General features: G+C 35.7%; 1 protein-coding gene across 1 annotated transcript; it reads right to left on the bottom strand.

Annotated features, from left to right (window-relative positions):
- Positions 1-883: 883 nt before the first annotated feature.
- On the bottom strand, positions 884-20,311 carry LOC148275645 (uncharacterized). Its single transcript, XM_088235390.1, has 10 exons — positions 20,245-20,311; positions 19,184-19,324; positions 16,340-16,513; positions 13,604-13,635; positions 8,604-8,700; positions 7,179-7,320; positions 6,191-6,384; positions 4,573-4,714; positions 2,392-2,579; positions 884-993 (listed from the first exon to the last, which is right to left on the bottom strand). The coding sequence occupies exons 1-10, from the start codon at positions 20,309-20,311 to the stop codon at positions 884-886; spliced, it is 1,287 nt and encodes a 428-aa protein (XP_088091516.1).
- Between the last annotated feature and the right edge of the window lie 922 nt (positions 20,312-21,233).

The following is a 21,233-nucleotide window of genomic DNA, read 5'->3' as shown; positions in this document are numbered from 1 at the left end:
GCAAGAACGATAGAGGAAAGAGTGTTGTGCATAGTTAGTGCTACAGACTGGCAAATGGAATAAATATTATTTCTTGTCACGCGAAAGGGGACATTTAGATTAATTTTGCAGAGTAGGTTAAAAGAGTCTACTTTATTATTTAATCATTTATGTAAATAGCATAATTCAGATACTGTGCGAGATTTATTTATTTATTTATTATCGTGGACATACTGGCGTTTGATATTTATCAACTCATTTATCTTTGCTACGAGAATGGATGTCCGCTAATTCAGCAACGCATCTGTATAAGAGAGAGCACGAAGATATAACTAATAACGAGAATGACAGACGCTGTTCTGTGGCGGGTGTGTAAAACAGATTCAGGCTGTTAAAGACTGCGTTGAAGGACGCACGCGCGTAATATGAGCGGCGAATTTATACTTTTAAATTTATTTTACCATAACAGGGCTAAATATTTAAATTTAGAATATTCCGTCTTCTATTTGCGGTAATACGATGTTACATTACCACGCGCATAGGGATTTATTACCACAGTCTTTAAAGAGTCAAGGAAAATACTTTCATTCGAATTTTTTTTTTTTTTTTAATAGGCAATAATGAATTTAGAAGGTTTTCTTTCATCAGAATCTTACACAATATGCTGATATTCACAATAATAAAAACAATTTTACGAGTTCGTGCTCAAAATGAGTTTTACATCAGTTTATTAAAATGGTTCGAGGAACGGTGCTCCCCATGGAAGGAATTTATGCCCCCTTTTATTTAATTTTTACTGGCAATTTTAATCGTTTTTGTTAAACCTAAGTATTACTAAACTTAATCAGACTAATAGTAATATTTTGGTGATAATGAAGAATACACTTTTTTATTTGATGAATTATTAACAGTTGTTCAGGACGTTGTAGTTGATTCTGTAGCCAACTTCGTTGTTCGGGGATGGCGCTATGTTGTCGCTGTTGAAAAATACAGAGAGTGGTCCTGGCGGGAACGCTGAAAATAAAAAAATAAAACATATTTTAGCGACAGATGCATCAACACAAAAATTAACTCTAACTCTAACCGTGACTAACGCTAACTAGTCAAAGTTACCCAAAATTAATATTTGAACACATTGTGATTTGTCGCGGCAACGTCTGAGAACACAAAACACAAAACACAAGAGAGATAATAAAATAGGTACAAGCTTTGCTGGACAGTATTCAAATCCCTTCTTGGCAACAAATTAAAATATAACTCCCTAGGGAGAAAATCCAGCCAGTCTGCAAGCATTTGGACATACTCAAAACATTGTTGAAATTTAAAGTAAATCTAAATAATTTTTTTGAACGCGTGTAAAAACTGCATTCAATTTTAATTAGTATAAATGTAATAGTATTTTTTTGTTTTTCTTTATATATCCTACGTTTTTATTTTTTTCTCACGTACTCGTATATTCAAAATTATATAAACTCTTATAAATAAACAACTACAACAGCGTAACTCCAAGCACAATAGTTAGTCTCTTTTTTTGTAGAGTTACAGTGATAACATTTACTAGATGTGTAAAAGTAGTTCTGTATAGAATCTTTAAAAAAAACATGTACCTTTTATGAAATTTATTAATAAAAAATAGATAAAAATGATGGTTTTTGAAAAGGTATGAAAATATAACTAAATGTGAGATCAGCGTGAACGGAGATATTTTTAATCAGGTAGAAGAATTTGTGTACCTGGGAAGTATGTTTACTAGGGACGGAAAGGCCGAGAAAGATATTGAAAGGAGGGTGAGTGCCGGGAACAGGGTGAACAGTGCACTAAAATCTACTTTGGCAAACAAATGTTTATCGCAGGAGGCTAAACTAACAGTTCACAACGGAGTTCTAGTGCCAACTGTAATGTATGGGAGCGAAGTATGGAATTGGAAAAATGATGATGAAAGTAGGTTGAATGCTGTCGAAATGCGATCCCTCGGGCGAATGTGTGGTAAAACGATGTATGATAGGTGCACAAATGTCGAGATCCGTGAAGTGTGTAAGGCTGAGACATGCATTATTGACAGAATCAAGAAAGGGGTGCTGCGTTGGTTTGGACATGTAGAGCGAATGGACAGTGAAAGAACGGCTAAAAGGATCTACGATGCAAATGTTGATGGATGCAGAGAACGAGGAAGACCGAGAAAGACATGGCACGATCAAGTCCATCAAATACTTGATGATGGACTTGTCAAAAGTAGGAATAATCGGCGTGCGTGCATGAGAAGATGGATGAATGTATTAGAAGCGAGGTCTGTATGCCAAGATAGAGTGTTATGGCGTTCTATCTTCTCTGCCTACCCCTACGGGGAAACGGCGTGATGTTTGTTTGTTTGTAAAAAAAAATATTGAAGATACGTAAACATTTTGTACTCACAAGCAACAATGGTGTTCTCGGCGCTGGGACCGCACCACTTGGAGCCTCGTCTCCCGTCGGCAGTTTGGCCATCAGGAATGTAGAGGTAGTCCCTGCTGCCGGCGTTGTTCAGCGCGTGAGGAGTCTCCTCGCAGTTGCCGTCCAGGAAGTTGGAAGTGGAGCCTGCGGCGAAGGCCCCCAAAATAAACCTGCTCGGAGTCAGCCTGAAAAAGGTAAATTGCATTTTTAAGCCATTTGCGTGCTGAATTTTGGAAAAAAAAATGGTGTCTAACTTCTCACTGATAGGTTTCATACGAATAAAACAGATAGACAATGATATTGTTACATGGACGATATGCTACCGCCCACTTATTTTTTAATAATGTTCTTCGTTGTTACTTAATTTTATTTTAACTAATGTATTATTCATATTCAAAGAATTAACTTTGTGGTCAAAAATTTTACTAAATGTTATTAAATATTTGTATGACTTTTCTATATCTACCGGTTTTGTCAGGTCGCCAATTAAACCAACATGCAAAACCCACTATCTTCACTATAGTCAACATATTACAACCGAGATGAAGAACATTGCAGAAAAGGTAATATAGAAGTCTAGGCATCTACAGGGCTTATGACCTGTCATTGGCTGGTTTATGTGGCCACTTTACACACTGTGTAACATTCACCATTCTGCCTTCAATTCTTTCATCTGTTGATGTTTGTGAAGTTACTAGTATGTAGGTGAAATAATTCAATTACACGAATCTCACCCGCATAAATAAAGGTTTCAGCTCTTTTACTTCACAAACATCAACAGATGAAAGAATTGAAGGAATAAAGATGTTCAAATATGGGCAGGATGGTGAGTGTTATACAGTGTGTAAAAAGGCCACGTAAACCAGCCAATGACAGGTCATAAGCCCTGTAGATGCCTAGACTTCTATATTACCTTTTCTGAAATGTTCTTCATCTCTGTTGTGATATGTTAATGTTATCAGCTCCCCAGGGAGTTGAATCCAGTCCTTGTCTTCAAAAGTTTGTACAAACTCAAAATATTGTTCACTAGAGTTGTTAATTTATTTATTTATTAACGGACATTGTCCACGTATACAATTTATAGGGTTTAAACATTACAATAAAAGAATAGTTTAACTACTATTACTACTACTACTACCATCACGCCATTTCCCCGTAGGGGTAGGCAGAGAGAATGGACCGCCACACACGTCTATCCTGGCATACACTCCTAGCCTCTTCCACATTCATACATCTTGTCATACATGCCCTTCGGTTCTGTCTGCTTTTGACATGACCAGACTTAATATTTTGGTTTATCTGATCATGCCACGTCTTCCTCGGTCGTCCTCGTCTAACGTTGCCGTTCATTTTTGCCATATTTACTTGTTTTACCATTCTCTCGTCGTCCATTCGTTCTACGTGACCAAACCATCTCAGAGACCCTTTCTTAATCTTATCAATTATACTTGTCTCAGATTTTCACTCTCGCCTGATTTCATCATTCGTAACTCTGTCATACATTGATTTCTTACACATTCGTTTAAGAGATCGCATTTCAATCGCGTTCACTCGGAATAATAGTTTAAAACATTTTTATAAAGAAAAGAAGCATTGACAAACATAAGGGACATAGAGACAGGATCTGGACTATTTATTTAGTGCTCGTTTAAATCCTTGTAAACTTGAACCAAAAAAGTCCAGATGATCTTGTCTCGAGTTAACAATACGACAAAGACGGTCATTGGAGAATTAAGGCCATAGATTGTTCTATGCTGATCGATGAACAGTACTTCATTACTTCATTCTTAATTAATATTATAAATGTTTGTAAAAGGCAGATTTGCCGTTTATGTTTATAAAATAAAAAATAATTAAAATAACCACTTACCGACTTTTTTAGTCTACCGGTTTCGAGACGTACCCGTCTCTTCGTCAGGACACTCACTACACCAACATGCAAATACTAAAATACATCACATGCAGATTTATAAAGATGCGAACGCCACCTTGTCTAGTCATGCACTGAGCATAATTTAAAAATCATTTAATCTAGTGTTAAAGAATTCGTAGGGAGTTAATGGTAACCTGACAAGGGCTATTGCGTCACTGTATAAGGACAGCACAGCACGTGTGAAGGTGAATGGGCCATTCGCAATATTGGAAATGTTTAAGTTCACTCACTTGATTCCACAGACGTCTGTAGATCTTCTAAAGCACGTGGCGTATCGCAAATTGGCTAAATACGGCCCTCTTCCACCGTTGTAGTTGAAGGACTCGAACGTTCCGGCTCTGTCAGGATAGTACTGCAGACATCCTGGCGGAGCTGAAAGAATTTTAAACAGACATTTGCAACATCCTTATTTACAAATCGCAACATTGCAAACTTTTCTAAAGACTCAATGTGTTACTTTTTGGGCGATGCCGTGTGTGTTGAATTTGTTCCGACTGTAGAAAAAAAAAGTATTTTAGCACTAGTAATTTGTACCGTGTCGCAGTCGGCAGTAGGCACATTTCTATTTTCTTTTGTAGTATGTAGTGCTGGGAATCATGTTGAGTTTTTCAGCCCGTCGTCTTTGTTTGTGTTATTTGGGTGTCTGTGTATTTCAATTGCCTCTTTTATTATTTGTGCACTGTAATTACTGGGCTTATGCAAAATTTTCGGTTCAAAGGCAAAAAAATGTCCGGTGTCGATAAAGTGTTCGGCTATTGCAGATTTGTCAGGGTGCCCAAGTTTACACGCTCTTTTGTGTTCGTCAACCTTTTCCTTTGCTGTGCGCCCTGTTTGTCCTACGTACACTTTATCACACCCTTGGCAACCTAGTTTTATTTTAAATTTTTTTTATTACATTTTTTCTTACATTTTTAAGAGAAGATTATACGGTACTTTTTTATTTTATAGTAATTAAAAAAGGAAATAAAAAATATAAAAAAAAACATAAAAATATTCCATTGTTTCAGCTCTTTAACTTCACAAACTTCAACAGATGAAAGAATTGAAGGAATATAGATGTTCAAATATAGGCAGAATGATGAATGTTACACAGTGTGTAAAGTGGCCACTTAAACCAGCCATTGACAGGTCATAAGCCCTGTAGATGCCTAGACTTCTATATTACCTTCTCTTAAATGTTCTTCATCTCTGTTGTAATATGTTAATATAAACAGCTCCCCAGGGAGTTGAATCCAGTTCTTGTCTACAAAAATTTGGACAAACTCAAAATATTGTTGATAAATTACCTGGTCCATGAAGAAGTATAGAAATTGAAAAAATAATATTTTCAGGCGTTGCCTAGTATGTAGGTGAAATAATTCAATTGGATGAATCTCACCCGCATAAATAAAGGTTTCAGCTCTTTAACTTCACAAACATCAACAGATGAAAGAATTGAAGGAATATAGATGTTCAAATATAGGCAGAATGGTGAATGTTACACAGTGTGTAAAGTGGCCACTTAAACCAGCTATTGACAGGTCATAAGCCCTGTAGATGCCTAGACTTCCATATTACCTTCTCTTAAATGTTCTTCATCTCTGTTGTAATATGTTAATATTAATATACATTGATCTAATTAGCTGTACTAAAAATGCACAGCGCGCACGCTGCCACAGTTTTATCGTCCATTGTATAGAAAGACAAATGACAAGTGCGATTAATTGCGCGAGTAGAGCAGTGTGTGGGCAGAGGGCAACATCGGGCGAGAGGGCGGCAGCGCGAGGAGCATGAGCATGAGCAGCGCAATGAGTATAGTGTGGCGGGGTTATTTGACTGATCTAATAAACTAATTTAAGGTCCAATTACCAATCAAATACTCGTCATTAGTAGTTGTTCCGAAGTTGTAGTAATTCTTGGGTTCTCGCTCGGCCGAGCGTCCTTCGGCTCTGTCTTCAGCTGATTTACCCTCAATTCCTATCAAGGTAGGAGGCAATCCCAACAACGGCCTCACAGGATAATTACTGGCCAGTATATCGAAATAGGATTGCCTGTTCTGGTACCTGAAATAAAAAAACCGATTCTATTTAAAATCAAAATTCGAATTGAACTAAAAAAACAACAAATAAAATAGACAGAGGGTGAAATCCAATCTTTTGTCTACAAACATGGTGGCAACAATTTTGGCGGCCTCCGTGGTATAGTGGCCAAGACGCTTGACTCACTCACGGTCACGGAAGGTTCCGGGTTCGATTCCCAGTGAGAACACAAAAAATAAAAGTGATTTTTCTCAAGCCTGGGTGTTCTGTGATGTAATTGGGCCTCCTGCCCTGTTGTGGTGCAAAAAAAAAAAAATTAAAAAATCATCCAAATTTTGTCCAAACAAACTCAAAATATCGTAATAAAACCAACTGATCCAAGAAGAAGTTTAAAAATTGGAAAATTATTTCCAGGCGTTGCTTAGTATGTAAAATAATTTAATCAGATGAATCTCTTCACAACAATAAAGGTTTCGGCTCTCAAAATCAACAATGTGAATTTTCAAACATAGACAAAATAGTAAATGTTACACAGCGTGTAAAGCGGCCACTTAAACCAGCCAATGACAGAACATAAGCCTTGTAAATGACTAGACTTCCATATTCCTATCTCTAAAATGTTCACTTTATACACTGTTTAACAATGTTACACAGCGTGTAAAGTGGCCACTTAAACCAGCCAATGGCAGAACATAAGCCTTGTAAATGACAAAACTTCCATATTCCCCTCTCTAAAATATTCTCCATCTCTGTTGTAACTTGTTCACCTCCTTATTTCATATAGCATACACAAAGTTTAATTTTGTCAATCGTCTTACCCTAGTGAATTGTGGCATTCCAATTGCTGTATTCGGATCCTCCAAGATGGAAGTGATAGATCGATTCTTCCGTTCCTATCTGATATCTTGATGTTAATTCTCAAAGCGCGTACGTTCAGTGTAGAATTGACTCGAAGATAAACTGAAAAAAAATGTGACTTTAAATATTCCATCATGATTGAAAACTGCAACATTTTGTATGGCGCTCCTCAGGGATCGCATTTTGGGCCCTTATTTTTTATCAATTTTCTGTGGAAATCATAGTCTATCAAAATGATAGGTTCAGTTACAAATTTCACATTTATAATTAAATTATGTTATGCAAAAAAAAATTTAAGCTACATCAACCTCAAACATTTAATACAACACAATTCATTTAATTTTTTAATCGTTCTTAGGTGGTCAGTTTTTTTCTGAAAAGCTTATTTAAGATATAACAGAGAAATAAGTCAATTTAAAAGCTGCCAGTTTTTGATCCACCATTTCCGATCCACCATTTTGAGCCACCATAAGAAAGAAATTTAGTTTTTATATTTTTTCAGCCTTTTTTACATTCTTCCTGAGTGTACTTAACAGGATATCGAAAAAGCCAGCTTTGTAATACGTCGGTAGATAAATACAGACAAAAGTTAAGCATACGGTCTTGGTGATTGTCAAAAGTCATACAAAAATCATGTTCAAGCGGGCGTTTTTTGCTTTATTTGGTATTTATTTGAGTTAAGACTTAACCACTGACGTTAATTTACTTACTCGTGCCCTGACCTACGTCTCTAAGACGTATGCATCAATGAAACCTGATTATTTTGCTTTATTTTATAGATCAGCATTATTTGAATAACTATGTTCTTCAGTATAGTGCAGGCAATTGGTAAAATGAACCAAAATAGGGAACATAATGCCGAACACTCCTCTAGTGGAACAGAAGGCCTGTTGACTGCTGCCAACAGGCCGGCTTCTCCTGAAGAGGTTTGAGTGGTTTCCTCTCCACATGAGCAAATGCTGAAAGTTTCATGATTGACCCACAAGTATATCCCTCCTGATCCCAATAGTTTAAATAAATTTAAACGGTAATAACGAAACGTTACGACGCAAAAAACAATCGCACCGACGGCGACGTCTTTCAAACGTACGTCAGTGGTTGAGGGTTAATAATTGCTTTAAAGTGGCGACTTTTTATCACAAAACCCATTGAAAATGTGAATGAGAAATACTTTAAATTTTAACTAAGTAAGGAACGCGGAGTAAATTTCGACGTCAGTTATTGATGGAATTCGATCATATGACGTGTGAGATGACAAGTTGGTAGGCATACCGAGGTAGATAGATGAATATCTCGGCTAAAATATGGCCAGCAAGACCCTCAACAGAGAGGAGAATGACGCAGATGATTAGTTTCATGATGTAAATGCTGATAACAGTTCTTACCATGTTGTCCGCTATTTTCTCCACACAGCGGGGGCACAATTTCACTATATGCGTGCAAATTTGTAATTTCCATAATATCATCTCTGCACGAAAAACCCTGAAAAAATAAAAAAACGAACAAGGTACATTTGAAAGTTTTTCTCTATTTCTTATATTACGGGCCTTACTCATAAACCTGGTATAAAGTTACGCCTAGACATAGCAGTGGCGAGCCGTGATTTATTTTATAGGTAATCGACAAAAAATGTTTTTTTTTTTTAATTTGTACCTACATATATCATCTACTCGTAAGTGCATAATACACAAGTAATATTTATGTATTTATTATACAGAAACAAACAGTAAACAACGATATAATAACATAAAAAAGATACGGTTTGAAGACAGACCAGCGAAGTTTCTAAATAAAAATCATACATATTTAATTGTGGTACAACAAAAGGGTGTGTTTGTGTGTTACGACGTGATAACAATTTCTCACCATGGTTGTTTATCGTATTCGCGATCACGATGCAACATCCGTGAACACCCAATTTTTAATTTCAAAATATTTACGTTTCGCGACGTATAATCCTGCTGCGCAACCACATATTTGAATTTCAGTGTAAATATGGAAAATATTCCAAAACTGCTATTTTTATTAATTAAATAATTATTTATCACGCTATTCATTGCATTTAGCCGGCGCGGCGGTTAGCAAGCCAAATGTCAAGAAAAGCAGTCGCCATAGTAATTGCGAATTTAATTTTCACCTTTTTGTATTAGATACTCCTTACTATTTTGCAAATGCAATATATTGTATTATTTTTTATAGTAAACGCCGATTTTTTGCCAGTGAACTGTATTTATTTGCAAGGAAAACAAAAAACAAACTAACACGAGCGTTGACTTAGAGATTACACACGCATTGACTTATGACTGCGATAACTTAAGCATGTTGATTATTCAACAATTTTTGAGTATGTCCAAATGCTTGCAGACTGGCTGGATTTCCTCCCTAGGGAGTTACTCCTATTTAAATTTATTTCAACAGAGAGGGAAAACATTTTTGAGAAGGGAATATGGAAGTCTAGGCATTTACAGGCCTTATGACCTGTCATTGGCTGGTTTAAGTGGCACTGTGTAACATTCACCATTCTGCCCATGTTTCGACATCCACATTTCCTCAACTCTTCCATCTGTTGATTTTTGTAAAGCAAAAGAGCTGAAACCTTTATCCTAGTAGGTGATTTGGTCCAGCCGGATGAATCTCACCTACGTGATAAAGGTTTCAGCTCTTTTACTTCACAAAAGTCAACAGATGGAAGAGTTGAGGAAATTTGGATGTTCAAACATGGGCAGAATGGTGAATGTTACACAGTGTGTAAAGTGGCCACTTAAACCAGCCAATGACATGTCATAAGCCCTGTGACTGCCTAGACTTCCATATTCCCTTCTTAAAAACGCTTTCCTTCTCTGTTGAAATAAATTTAAATGTTGATTATTGTTCATTGTGATCGCTCAAATGCTTAGCATTTTTTTAAGCACGTCGATAGTTATTTGTGATTGAGGTACTGTATCCTTAAATCGTGATTTGAATTTATGAGATGATTGGCAAATCTAGAAGCATTATTATTTTTTATATTAAAACTTACCACATCTACAACATTATTAATTACAAAAAGCATTAACAGCAGTCTCGCAAACCTGCTAACAACTGGACACGAGCGCTGTTAATACCTAGACTTGTAAATTTCCTTCTCTAAAATGTTCTTCGTCACTTTTGTAATATTTTAGTAGTAAAAATTGTTTTTAAAAACTTACAAAAAGGCCGGCCACATCGCGGGCAGATCGCGTATTTTCCTAAAATCAAAAAGACAAATCATTAATTATTTTATAAAATGTATATTTGAAGCACTAGCTTCGTGGTTATTTATTTATTTATTAATTTTACAGAAACAGACAGTCAACAATGATATAATAACATAAAGATACGGTTTAAAGACAGACCAGCGAAGTTTCTAAATAAAACTCATACATATTAAATTGCAGTACAACAAAAGGGCGTGTTTGTGTGTATTTGAATGAGAGTAAGTGTAGAGGTGTTTTTGCGTGTGGGAGTAAGTGTTCAGGTATGTGTAAGTGTGAGCATAATTAAATAGCCAGTGGGAGCGTATCGCAGCCAGAAATAATGAGTCTTGATATATTTTAAAGTAAATTAAGGGGCATGTTAAATATATCAATAGATGAAAAGCAAGCATTAAAGTTTGAACAAGAACGATAGAGGAAAGAGTGTTGTGCATAGTTAGTGCTACAGACTGGCAGATGGAACAAATACTTATTTCTTGTCACGTGAAAGGAGACATTTACATAGATTAATTTTGGAGAGTAGGTTAAAAGAGTCTTCTTTATTATTTAATAATTTATTTGAATAGCATTCAGATACAGTGCGTCTATTTTCAAAGGTAAAAAATCCATTTTGTTTAATAGATTGACTGTAAGTGCAAAGCGTTTTATTGTTTTTATAATCTAGGTATTTAAAAAATTTTCGTTGAACATTTTCAATCCTTTCAATGTTTGATATGAATCGTTGGCTACACACAACGGATGCAAACTCCAAGTTACTGCGTACAAAAGTTGTATAGAGTCTTCAATTATTATAACGAAATAAACACATTACAAAACAGTTTAGTTTCAACCACTTATTTTTAATGTTTTCCACCGACCGGTTTCAAAGTTTCACATGCTTCTTTATCCGCAACACCACTGTAAACTTGGGCACCCTGAAAAATCTGCATCGGCGGAACACTTTAGGGTATTAGAAGCGAATTTAGAAATCTCCACCAAAAACGGAAAATTAGTTATTGATGCAAAAATAAACCATACATAATTCAATTTAATTAATTAATTCAATAACATATATACATAAGTCAATTTTTTAAATTCGAGATTGACGATTAGCAAAAATTGACAAATCTGCTTGCCTTCCATACTTTTACTTTTATTTGCTTTTTATATATTTTGATATTTTTATGTTTTTTTCATCATGTATTTTTGTATTATATAATTAAGTACTAAATATTATTTGGCGTATTATTTATTACTTCTATTTTTTACTACAGTATAGACTAAGTTTATAAAAACCATATCTCAATTATTAATTCAATTATGTTTTCAAATACATATATTATTTTTCTACTGGTTTCAATGATACTATTATTTTGTTTTGTTTTCAATTCTACTATTTTTTACCATAATACTTTTTTATTTTTTATTTCAATGATATTGTTATTTTGTATAATGATTATGTATGAATCTAAATTTGTATAATTTATAATTTACATTCAAATATTTAGTTACAAGTTCCTCTTTTAAAATTATAATTTAATTCGACAACATATAGGAGCTGGATTACATCATGTCTTGCTGCTACAGAGCGCATGGACGGTACGAAGCCTAGCCCCCATTTACATTATTTAGAAATTGAATTTTAGTTTTTTTGATTATTTTTTTCAACATGAAAAAGTCGGTAAGCGATAAATATACAAACATTTAATAATATTTAGTAATTTTTTTGACGAAAAAGTCAATGCTTTCAATGTTAATATTCTTTTTCAAATCATCGATTAACTACCCGACTGATTTATCATTTCCCCACGTGTAATAAATAATAATTTAAATATTTTATAAGGTACTTACTTTTTCCTCACTTTCTGAATCTCTAGCCATTTTTTCAACGTCATCGAGAGTTACTTTTTTATGGCTAGTCTCCCCTTCTGAGAATTTAGTCATAATAGGCACAGTTGCTCCCTTGTCCTGAATCAAGATAGAAATCCATGTATTCTTACATATATACATACCGACGCGTCGCCTTAAATGGAACACTTTGTAAGTGCATGTATGTATGTAAGTATATATTTGTTCTTTACAATTGACGTATTATACTCGCAAAGTTTTGTTTTTGATCTAAAAAAGCTCAGTCGAAATCAAGTGACGGTTATTTATTTATTAACAGACATTGTCCATGTATACAATGTATAAGGTTTAAATATTACAATAAAAGAATAGTTTAAAACATTTTAAAAAAAAGAAAGAAGCATTGACAAACATAAGGGACATCGAGACAAGATCTGGACTATTTATTTAGTGCTCGTTTATCACTATAGCCGATCAAATCGATTTTATCAGTTTTTTTATGCAAACATGTAACTCTGTTTCTGAAAATTGATATAAAAACGCAAAAACAAGCCCATTATAGTGTGTTAAATACAATTATTCACCAAAAAATAAGACATTTATATTTTTTTAATGAATAACGTCAAATGAATTATTTTTTATTCGATCGATTAATATTGGTCAATTTGTCCCATCTCTAACATTTTTGCAAAATGATGTAACCTTGTAAGAACGTCATTAATAATTAGGTTTATTTTAGTGTTTTTTTAGTTTTAAAGCTGATTTTATATTAACATATTACAACAGAGATGAAGAACATTTAAGAGAAGGTAATATAGAAGTGTAGGCATCTACAGGGCTTGTGACCTGTCAATGGCTGGTTTCATTCAATAATATTCAAATATTCGAATATTCAAATGAACATCTATATTCCTTCAATTCTTTCATCTGCTGATGTTTGTGAAGTTAAAGAGCTGAAACCTTTATTTATGCGGGTGAGATTCATCTAATTGAATTATTTCACCCACATACTAGGCGACGTGTGTAAAGTGGCCACTCAAACCAGCCATTGACACTGTGACTCTATCGCCAGCCAGCAATCTCGCTTCTTTCCATGTCAATCCAGTGCCTCTTAATTCCACCGAATAAAGTCTAAAGATTGTCATTGACGGCCCTCCAGGACGGCGTGAGCCCGCAGGTTTAAAGAAGAGGCAACTCGAGTTTGGTTCTCCCGAGGCATGCGCAGCACGCGTCCAAGCCAGGTCCACCGCCGCATTCTCAAGACGCTCGTTATGGGAGGCTGCTGCGTCCGTTCTCGGACTTCAATGTTAGTTACAAAATCGAACCACCTTATACCTAATATTCTCCTCAACACTTACTCTCAAAACCCAGAAGTTTGGTGTTTTGAGCTTTGGTAAGGTGCCAAGATTCGCCCCCATATAGGAGTACTGGCATTACACAAGAGTTGAATAATCAGACTACAAACATTTGGACAAACTCAAATATTTAATAAAACCGACTGGCCCAAGATTCTTCTTCTGTTTAAAAATTGGAAAATTGTTTTCAGACGTTGCCTAGTATGTGAAATAATTCAGTCAGATGAATCTCTTCACAACAATAAAGGTTTTTTAACTTCAACAATGTTTGATTATGTCCAAATGCTTACAGACTGGCTGGATTTCCTCCCTAGGGAGTTGTTCATATTAAAATCTATTTCAACAGAGAGGGAAAACATTTTTGAGAAGGGAATATATTTCAGGCGTTGCCCAGTAGGTGATTTGGTTCAGCCGGATGAATCTCACCCACGTGATAAAGGTTTCAGCTCTTTTACTTCACAAAAGTAAACAGATGGAAGAGTTGAGGAAATGTGGATGTTCAAACATGGGCAGAATGATGAATGATACACAGTGTGTAAAGTGGCCACTTAAACCAGCCAACGACAGGTCATAAGCCTTGTAAATGCCTAGACTTCCATATTCCCTTCATAAAAATATTTTCCCTCTCTGTTGAAATAAAGTTTTTTAACTTCACTAAAATCAACAAATTCGGCTTCGTGGTGTAATGGTCAGCGCATTTGCCTACCATGCAAGAGGTCTCGGGCTCGATTTCCGACAGGGTGATATGATATATTTATCGAATAGGGTGTTTTCACACTAAAATATTCCATAGTCCCTGGACTGGTACCTGAAGCGTAAGACTGATCATCTTACCCTCATGTAACAAAAATGATCAAGATACGCTGCGAGTGGTGTACCGATGCAGTGCCCTATGCGCCATTAGGTGCGGAAAGGGAATGATGATGATAAAAATCAACAAATGGAAGAATTGAAGAAATATGGATGTTCGAACATAGGCAAAAATAGTGAATGTTATACAGTGGTACAGTGGCCACTTAAACCAGCCAATATTATAACTGTCCATTATTTATTATAGGAGCAAAAATACATTAACATTTTCTTGCATACCCACGAATAGGCCATGCCTTTGTGGGATTTTTTTGTTTACTATTTTTACTATTAATATGTATTTCATTGCTATGTAATTATGCTTAATTTTTTGAATACTCTGTTTTATCACTTATGTTTATTGTAAAAAAAAATATTTTTTTAATAAAAAAAATGACAGGTCATAAGCCCTGTAAATGCCTAGACCTCCATATTGCCTTCTTTAAGCTATTCTCCACCCCATTTAATGTGGAACGTGGAATTTTTGACGTATCAAGAAAAAATATATCGGCATTTAAAATTTCGACAGCATTCAGCTTACTTTCATTCCCGTTTTTCCAAGTCCATAATTCGATCCCACACATCAGGGTCGGGACCGGGACTCCGTTGTGAACTGCTAATTTTGCCTCGCGACAAACATTTATTTGTTAATGTTGATTTAAGTGCACCGTTCACTCTGTTCCCGGCACTCACCCTCCTTTCAATATATTTCTCAGTCATTCCATCCCTAGTAAACATACTTCCCAGATACACAAATTCTTTTTTATTTTTTTACATTTAGTCATACTTTCATTTCTTTTAAAAACCATCACATTTGATTTATCCACATTTATCAGCAAATCGCTAAGAACTAATAAATCAATAAATAAATAAATACCTGTGCATCGATTATGAACGCTATCTTCATCTGTGTATATCGAGACGGTATAAATAACTTCTGCACTATCTGTATCTACCTCGGTATGTTCTACTTACTTGTCATATCGACATCATATGATCGAAACTAGCCAATGGAATGACCGCAAACAATTAGTCCGCATTCATTACGTCATTAACATTTAAAATAGTTCTCATTTATATTTTAAATGGGCTTCTATGATAGAAAGTGCCCACTTCAAAGCGATTATAAACTCTAAAAAATCCCAATTCAAGCAAACAAGAGTGATTACAAGGCCGACTCTCGATACGTTCTCTCAGAACCAATTTTTTTTTACAGTGGTAATTTTATAACGCCTAGATACTCTTATATGTTAATAGGACAGAACCTAGCGACGTTATTTTTGCATCTAGGCGTTTGTTTTATTAAACTGACAGTTATGTCGGAATTTAATTCGACTTCAAAATTTACTTATTTCTCTCTCATATTTTAAATTCATTTTAAGAAAAAAAGTACTTACCTCAAAACGATTAAAAATTTTAATACACCATAATTAAAGGAAAAATTGCTCGGTGGAACAAAATTTTACACTTTTAATGGGTAGATCAACGTATCGAGGGGTTCTAGACCCGTCAGTATTAACCGATGAACTTACATCAAAACTTGATGGTGGGGGGTATCAGTAGTATACCTTTGTAGTCGGTCGGGAGACTTTTATCTGAAGATAAAAGTCTATGGCGTTATACTGAAGCTATGTCATTTTAGAGCGTAGATATGTGTACCGTGACGTACGCTTCCCCTTGTTTCATATCGATGTACCTACCCAAAATTTGAAGGCTGGGGATCGATAGTATATCTTTGTAATCGCTAGAGGGAATTTATTTTTAACTATACCGTCAAGGTGAAGGTATGACGTCTTTATCTTCCATCATAATCGAGGCGCGGGATATGACTAAACTTAGATTCCAAAAACGAAGTACTCACCAAGGTCGGTTGGGATAGAGTCAAAATGTCAAAATCTATCTTTATTTGACAGACTCTTGGATTGTTGATCTCGACATTATAAGAGCATTCTAATCCTGTGGATTTACTGGACAGCGGTGGATTTGAGAATATGGCGTCTTTCGCTTTTGTGACAATGTCGCATGTTTCTCCTGAAAAAAATAATAAAGATGAAATATACTTTAATGAGATTTTAGGACACACAATATTGATTGATTTGGATGGGGTGGTGCGAGTGACACAGTTTTAAATAGTGTATTTGTTTTACAAAAATCCATAGTTAAAATAATACTCAGAGTCCAGATACAGACATCAACAAAAAAGAAAAACATAAATATACACAAACATATTTTAAGGGATTCAAAGAAACGATGAGAAGAAACTTTAAATAAGAAAATAAATTTATTTATTTTTATTTATTGACACTTTATATACATATACAATAAATATACATATAAGGGCGGGCATATTGCCTTAAGGCAATTTCTTCCTACCCACCCAAACAGTTCAGTTTGAGAAAATTATAATTACATGGACATATTGAATCTTACAATTTTATACAAAAATTAAAAGCAAAGATTAACAAAAATAAATATATGTATAAAAAAAATAAATCTTTACTATGAAGAGAGGAGAGGGGATGGGAAGGAAAGAAGAAGGATAAAGGAACAATTTAAATATTTAGATAGTGACATTACAATCTCGACTTAAATGTAAATAAAGAAGGGGCGTCTCTAACATTAGTGGGTAGATTATTCCACAATCGAGCGGCTACTACTGTGAAAGAGGAGGCAAAAAAAATTAGAGCGATGACAGGGTATTAAAAGGGTTCTCTCGTTACTAGAACGAAGAGATAGTCCGTGTTGTGAAAGAGGTTGGATGAGCTCTCTCAGATAAACAGGCGAAGTGGGATTATTTAAAATATTGTGAAGAAGTGATAGAATGTGAATGTTTCTTCTATGCCTGATACTGAGCCAGTGTAGTTGCGTGCGATACTCGGTTATGTGGTCAAATTTGCGAAGATTAAAGATATAACGAATACAAATATTTTGCAATCGTTCTAACTTATCAAGCAATTCAGAGTTAGCATCTGGATAACATACATCCGCGTAGTCAAGGAGTGGAAGAAGTAAGCTCTGGACTAATGTTTGCTTAACATTAATTGCTTAACATTAATTTATGTCGATTTAAAAAAACATCTTCAAAATTAATGACATAGTAAGAGCAGCAATATATTGAATTTATGTACAAATACAAAATAAGTCATTAAAAGTAGTTTAAAGGTATAAAAACACGTAGATGCAGCAGAGAAAAAGAAGGAACAACAGGTATAGCAAGTAATATTTGAAATTTGAAAAAGCAATATAAGGAGAAGATTTTAAACCAAAGGCAGTCGATAAAATTTCAGCAAAGCGATTTTCGCAGTAATACAAATTTCAGCAGAAAAATTCGATTAAAAATAACAATATTAATGTAATATTATTTTTGGTATGTGTACATATGTCCTTTCCTTGTTTCATGACATATATACAAAAACCAAAAAATGACACCGATATGGATATTCGCTAATAAGCGGAATGGGGAATGTTCTAGAATTCTACATAAAAGTGGCCACTTGAACCCAACCTATGACAGGTCATAAGCCCTGTAAACGCTCGAATATCCATAATCTTGAAACAAAAATTCTACCCACCTCTGTAGTGATATAAATAATAATATTAATGTATGTAATGTCAAGTGATGTAAGAGAAATAAGATCAACGAGAGTTTTATTCAAAAGCTTTCAATACACTATTTTTGAATAATTGTAATCATGTATGATAGATATCTATATGGTTAAAAAAGCTTGTCACAAGAGGCAAAATTGGCAGTTCACAACGGAGTCCTGCTCCCATCCCTGATGTATGGGAGCGAAGTATGGACTTGGAAAAACAGGGATGAAAGTAGGCTGAATGCTGTCGAAATGCGATCTCTCGGGCGAATGTGTGGTAAAACTATGTACGATAGATGCACAAATGTTGAGATCCGTACATTATGTAAGGCTGAGACAAGCATTATCGACAAAATCAAGAAAGGAGCTCTGCGCCGGTTTGGACATGTAGAACGAATGGACAGCGAGAGAACGGCTAAGAATATTTACAATGCGAATGTTGATGGATGCAGAAATAGAGGAAGACCGAGAAAGTCATGGCATGACCAAATCCAACAAATACTTGAAGATGGACATGTCAAAAGTCGGAATAATCGGCGCGCGTGCATGAGAAGATGTATGAATGTTGAGAAAGCGAGATCTGTATGCAAAGATAGAGTGTTGTGGCGTTCTATCCTTTCTGCCTACCCCTACGGGGAAACGGCGTGATGGTTTGTTTGTTTGTTAAAAAAGCTGTTAAAAGTGGAACACGATCTATGCATATAAATGGCCATAATCTATGGCCTAAATTCTCCAATGACCCGCCTTTGTCGTATTGTTAACTCGAGACAAGATCTGGACTTTTTTGGTTTAAGTTTACAAGGATTTAAACGAGCACTAAATAAATAGTCCAGATCTTGTCTCGATGTCCCTTATGTTTGTCAATGCTTCTTTCTTTTTTCTTTAAATGTTTTAAACTACTCTTTTATTGTAATATTTAAACCTTATAAATTGTATACATGGACAATGTCCGTTAATAAATAAATAAATAAATAAATAAAAACAATTTGCTGCATTTTTTTTAAATACTAAAATTTATTACTGTTGCTTTCCAGATATGACCCTTAAATTTAAATGAATAAATAAATAAATAGATGTATAAAAAAAGGGTTTATTTTTTTTTAATACTTACTGGCACAGCAGGAGCTGAACACGCCGCAGAATCCAATGACCTTCCCGCCTTGCCTCGTGCACTCGTGGCGGGTGAGACACACCCCTTGCGTGGACCGGTCGGACCCGAGGCATATTTCCCCGGAATCCAGGCTGAATATGCCTGCCAAATATGTAGTAGAAAACAAATCAAATTCGTTGCTAGGTGTTTTTTTTCTTTTAAAAATTCACATTTGAAGCACTCAGTTTGAGGTTATTAATTTTAATAAAATAAATACGAAACAACTTTGAGAATCTATAACCTACTTCCACTAGCTGTTATAACTATTAGTAACGAGAAAATGTTTAAAAAGGCTATAAAAAAATGGATAGTGGAGCTAGGTAGAAGTAAAATGGATTGTCTAACTAACTAACTAACCATCACGCCATTTCCCCAGAGGGGTAGGCAGAGAGGATAGCACGCCACACCACTCTGTCCTGGCACACTTCCTTTGCTTCCTTCACATTCATACATCTTCTCATGCACGCACGTCGATTATTCCGACTTTTCACATGACCACTTTCAAGAATTTGTTGTACTTGATCATGCCATGTCTTTCTCGGCCTTCCTCGACTTCTACAACCAGACACATTCGCATCATAAATCTTTTTAGCCGTTCTTTCATCATTCATTCGCTCCACATGACCGAACCATCGCAAAAGACCTTTCTTAATTTTGTCGATAATGCTTAACTCAGCCTTGCATTCTGCTCTAATTTCGACATTAGGGCACCTATCATACATTGTTTTTCCGCACATTCGCCTGAGGGATCGCATTTCAACAGCATTCAGTCTACTTTCGTCCCTTTTTTCCAACTCCATGCTTCGCTTCCATCCATTAGGGTTGGTACCAGAACTCCATTATGATTTATTTATTTATTGTGGATAACTTATATAGCGCCATTTTCGTAATAAAATACCTCAAGGGCGCTTTACATGGTGATTCTACTGTTAAGTTAATTTAATTGAAGCTTTAAATTTGTAATTTGATTAAAATAATTTATTTTGTTGTCACGTGCTACCATGTCCAAGGCGTCCGCCTACCGCCAGCGAAGGAACCATCTCCGCGCCCCTTGCCGCCCCTCAAGAACGACGCTTCATCAGCGCACATCGTGATGACGTACCCCATGCGTCGTCCCCAGACGTCCGCCTACGCGCTAACCGTGCACCCTCGCCGCAGCTGGATGCTGCCGCCGCAAACAACTCCGCCTGCCACACGCAGCATCAAGCGTCGTCGACAAGACGTCCGCCTACGCGCTAACCACGCATCCCCGCCGCAGCTGGACGCTGCCGCCGCAAACAACTCCGCCTGCAACACGCAGCCTCACGCGTCGTCGACAAGACGTCCGCCTACGCGCTAACCACGCATCCTCGCCGCAGCTGGACGCTGCCGCCGCAAACAACTCCGCCTGCAACACGCACCTCCACGCGTTGTCCACAGACACGACGCCGCCTACGCGCTAACCGCGCGCCCTCGCCGCCGCTAGATGCTGCTGCCTCCAGATCGTTTTGGGTAGTATTAAGTTTAGTTATAAGTCCGTAATATTAAGAATTAAATTAAGACATAGGTTTAATATTTGTTTAATTATAGGGATTGTTATCCTTTAATCGTTAAAAACTATAAAACCTACATGGGAATTTGATCAAGCACTCTTTCATTATTATATACCCCTTCCTCTCAACATAATATTACAAGGCAAGCTAATTAATTTTACTAAAATCTTTTAATAATTAATATAAACTTTAGACTTAAATGAAACAACGGAAATTCCTATATTTCTAGTGTGTTAAGTGGTCTCATTCGCCCAAACCAATATTGAATCAACTGCTCCACAAGTGTATAGCTTGTGTTAGGTTTTTGTCATTTCATTGTGCGTTTTGTAATATAAATAATATAGATGTACATAAATACGTATTGTTTAAAACTGTCTACGAGTATTTTGTTGATTATCTCTGTTTATTAAGTAAGTCTTTGTTTATTCTCAAATTTAAAAACATTTCAAAAAAGTATATTGTTAAGGGTCCTCGGCACG

Source organism: Micrasema longulum, unplaced genomic scaffold, assembly GCF_059751315.1.
Source record: "Micrasema longulum isolate JH-2025_06_02 unplaced genomic scaffold, ASM5975131v1 h1tg001370l, whole genome shotgun sequence".
Lineage (NCBI taxonomy): Eukaryota > Metazoa > Arthropoda > Insecta > Trichoptera > Brachycentridae > Micrasema > Micrasema longulum.
This window is presented reverse-complemented; position numbering and strand designations above follow the sequence as displayed.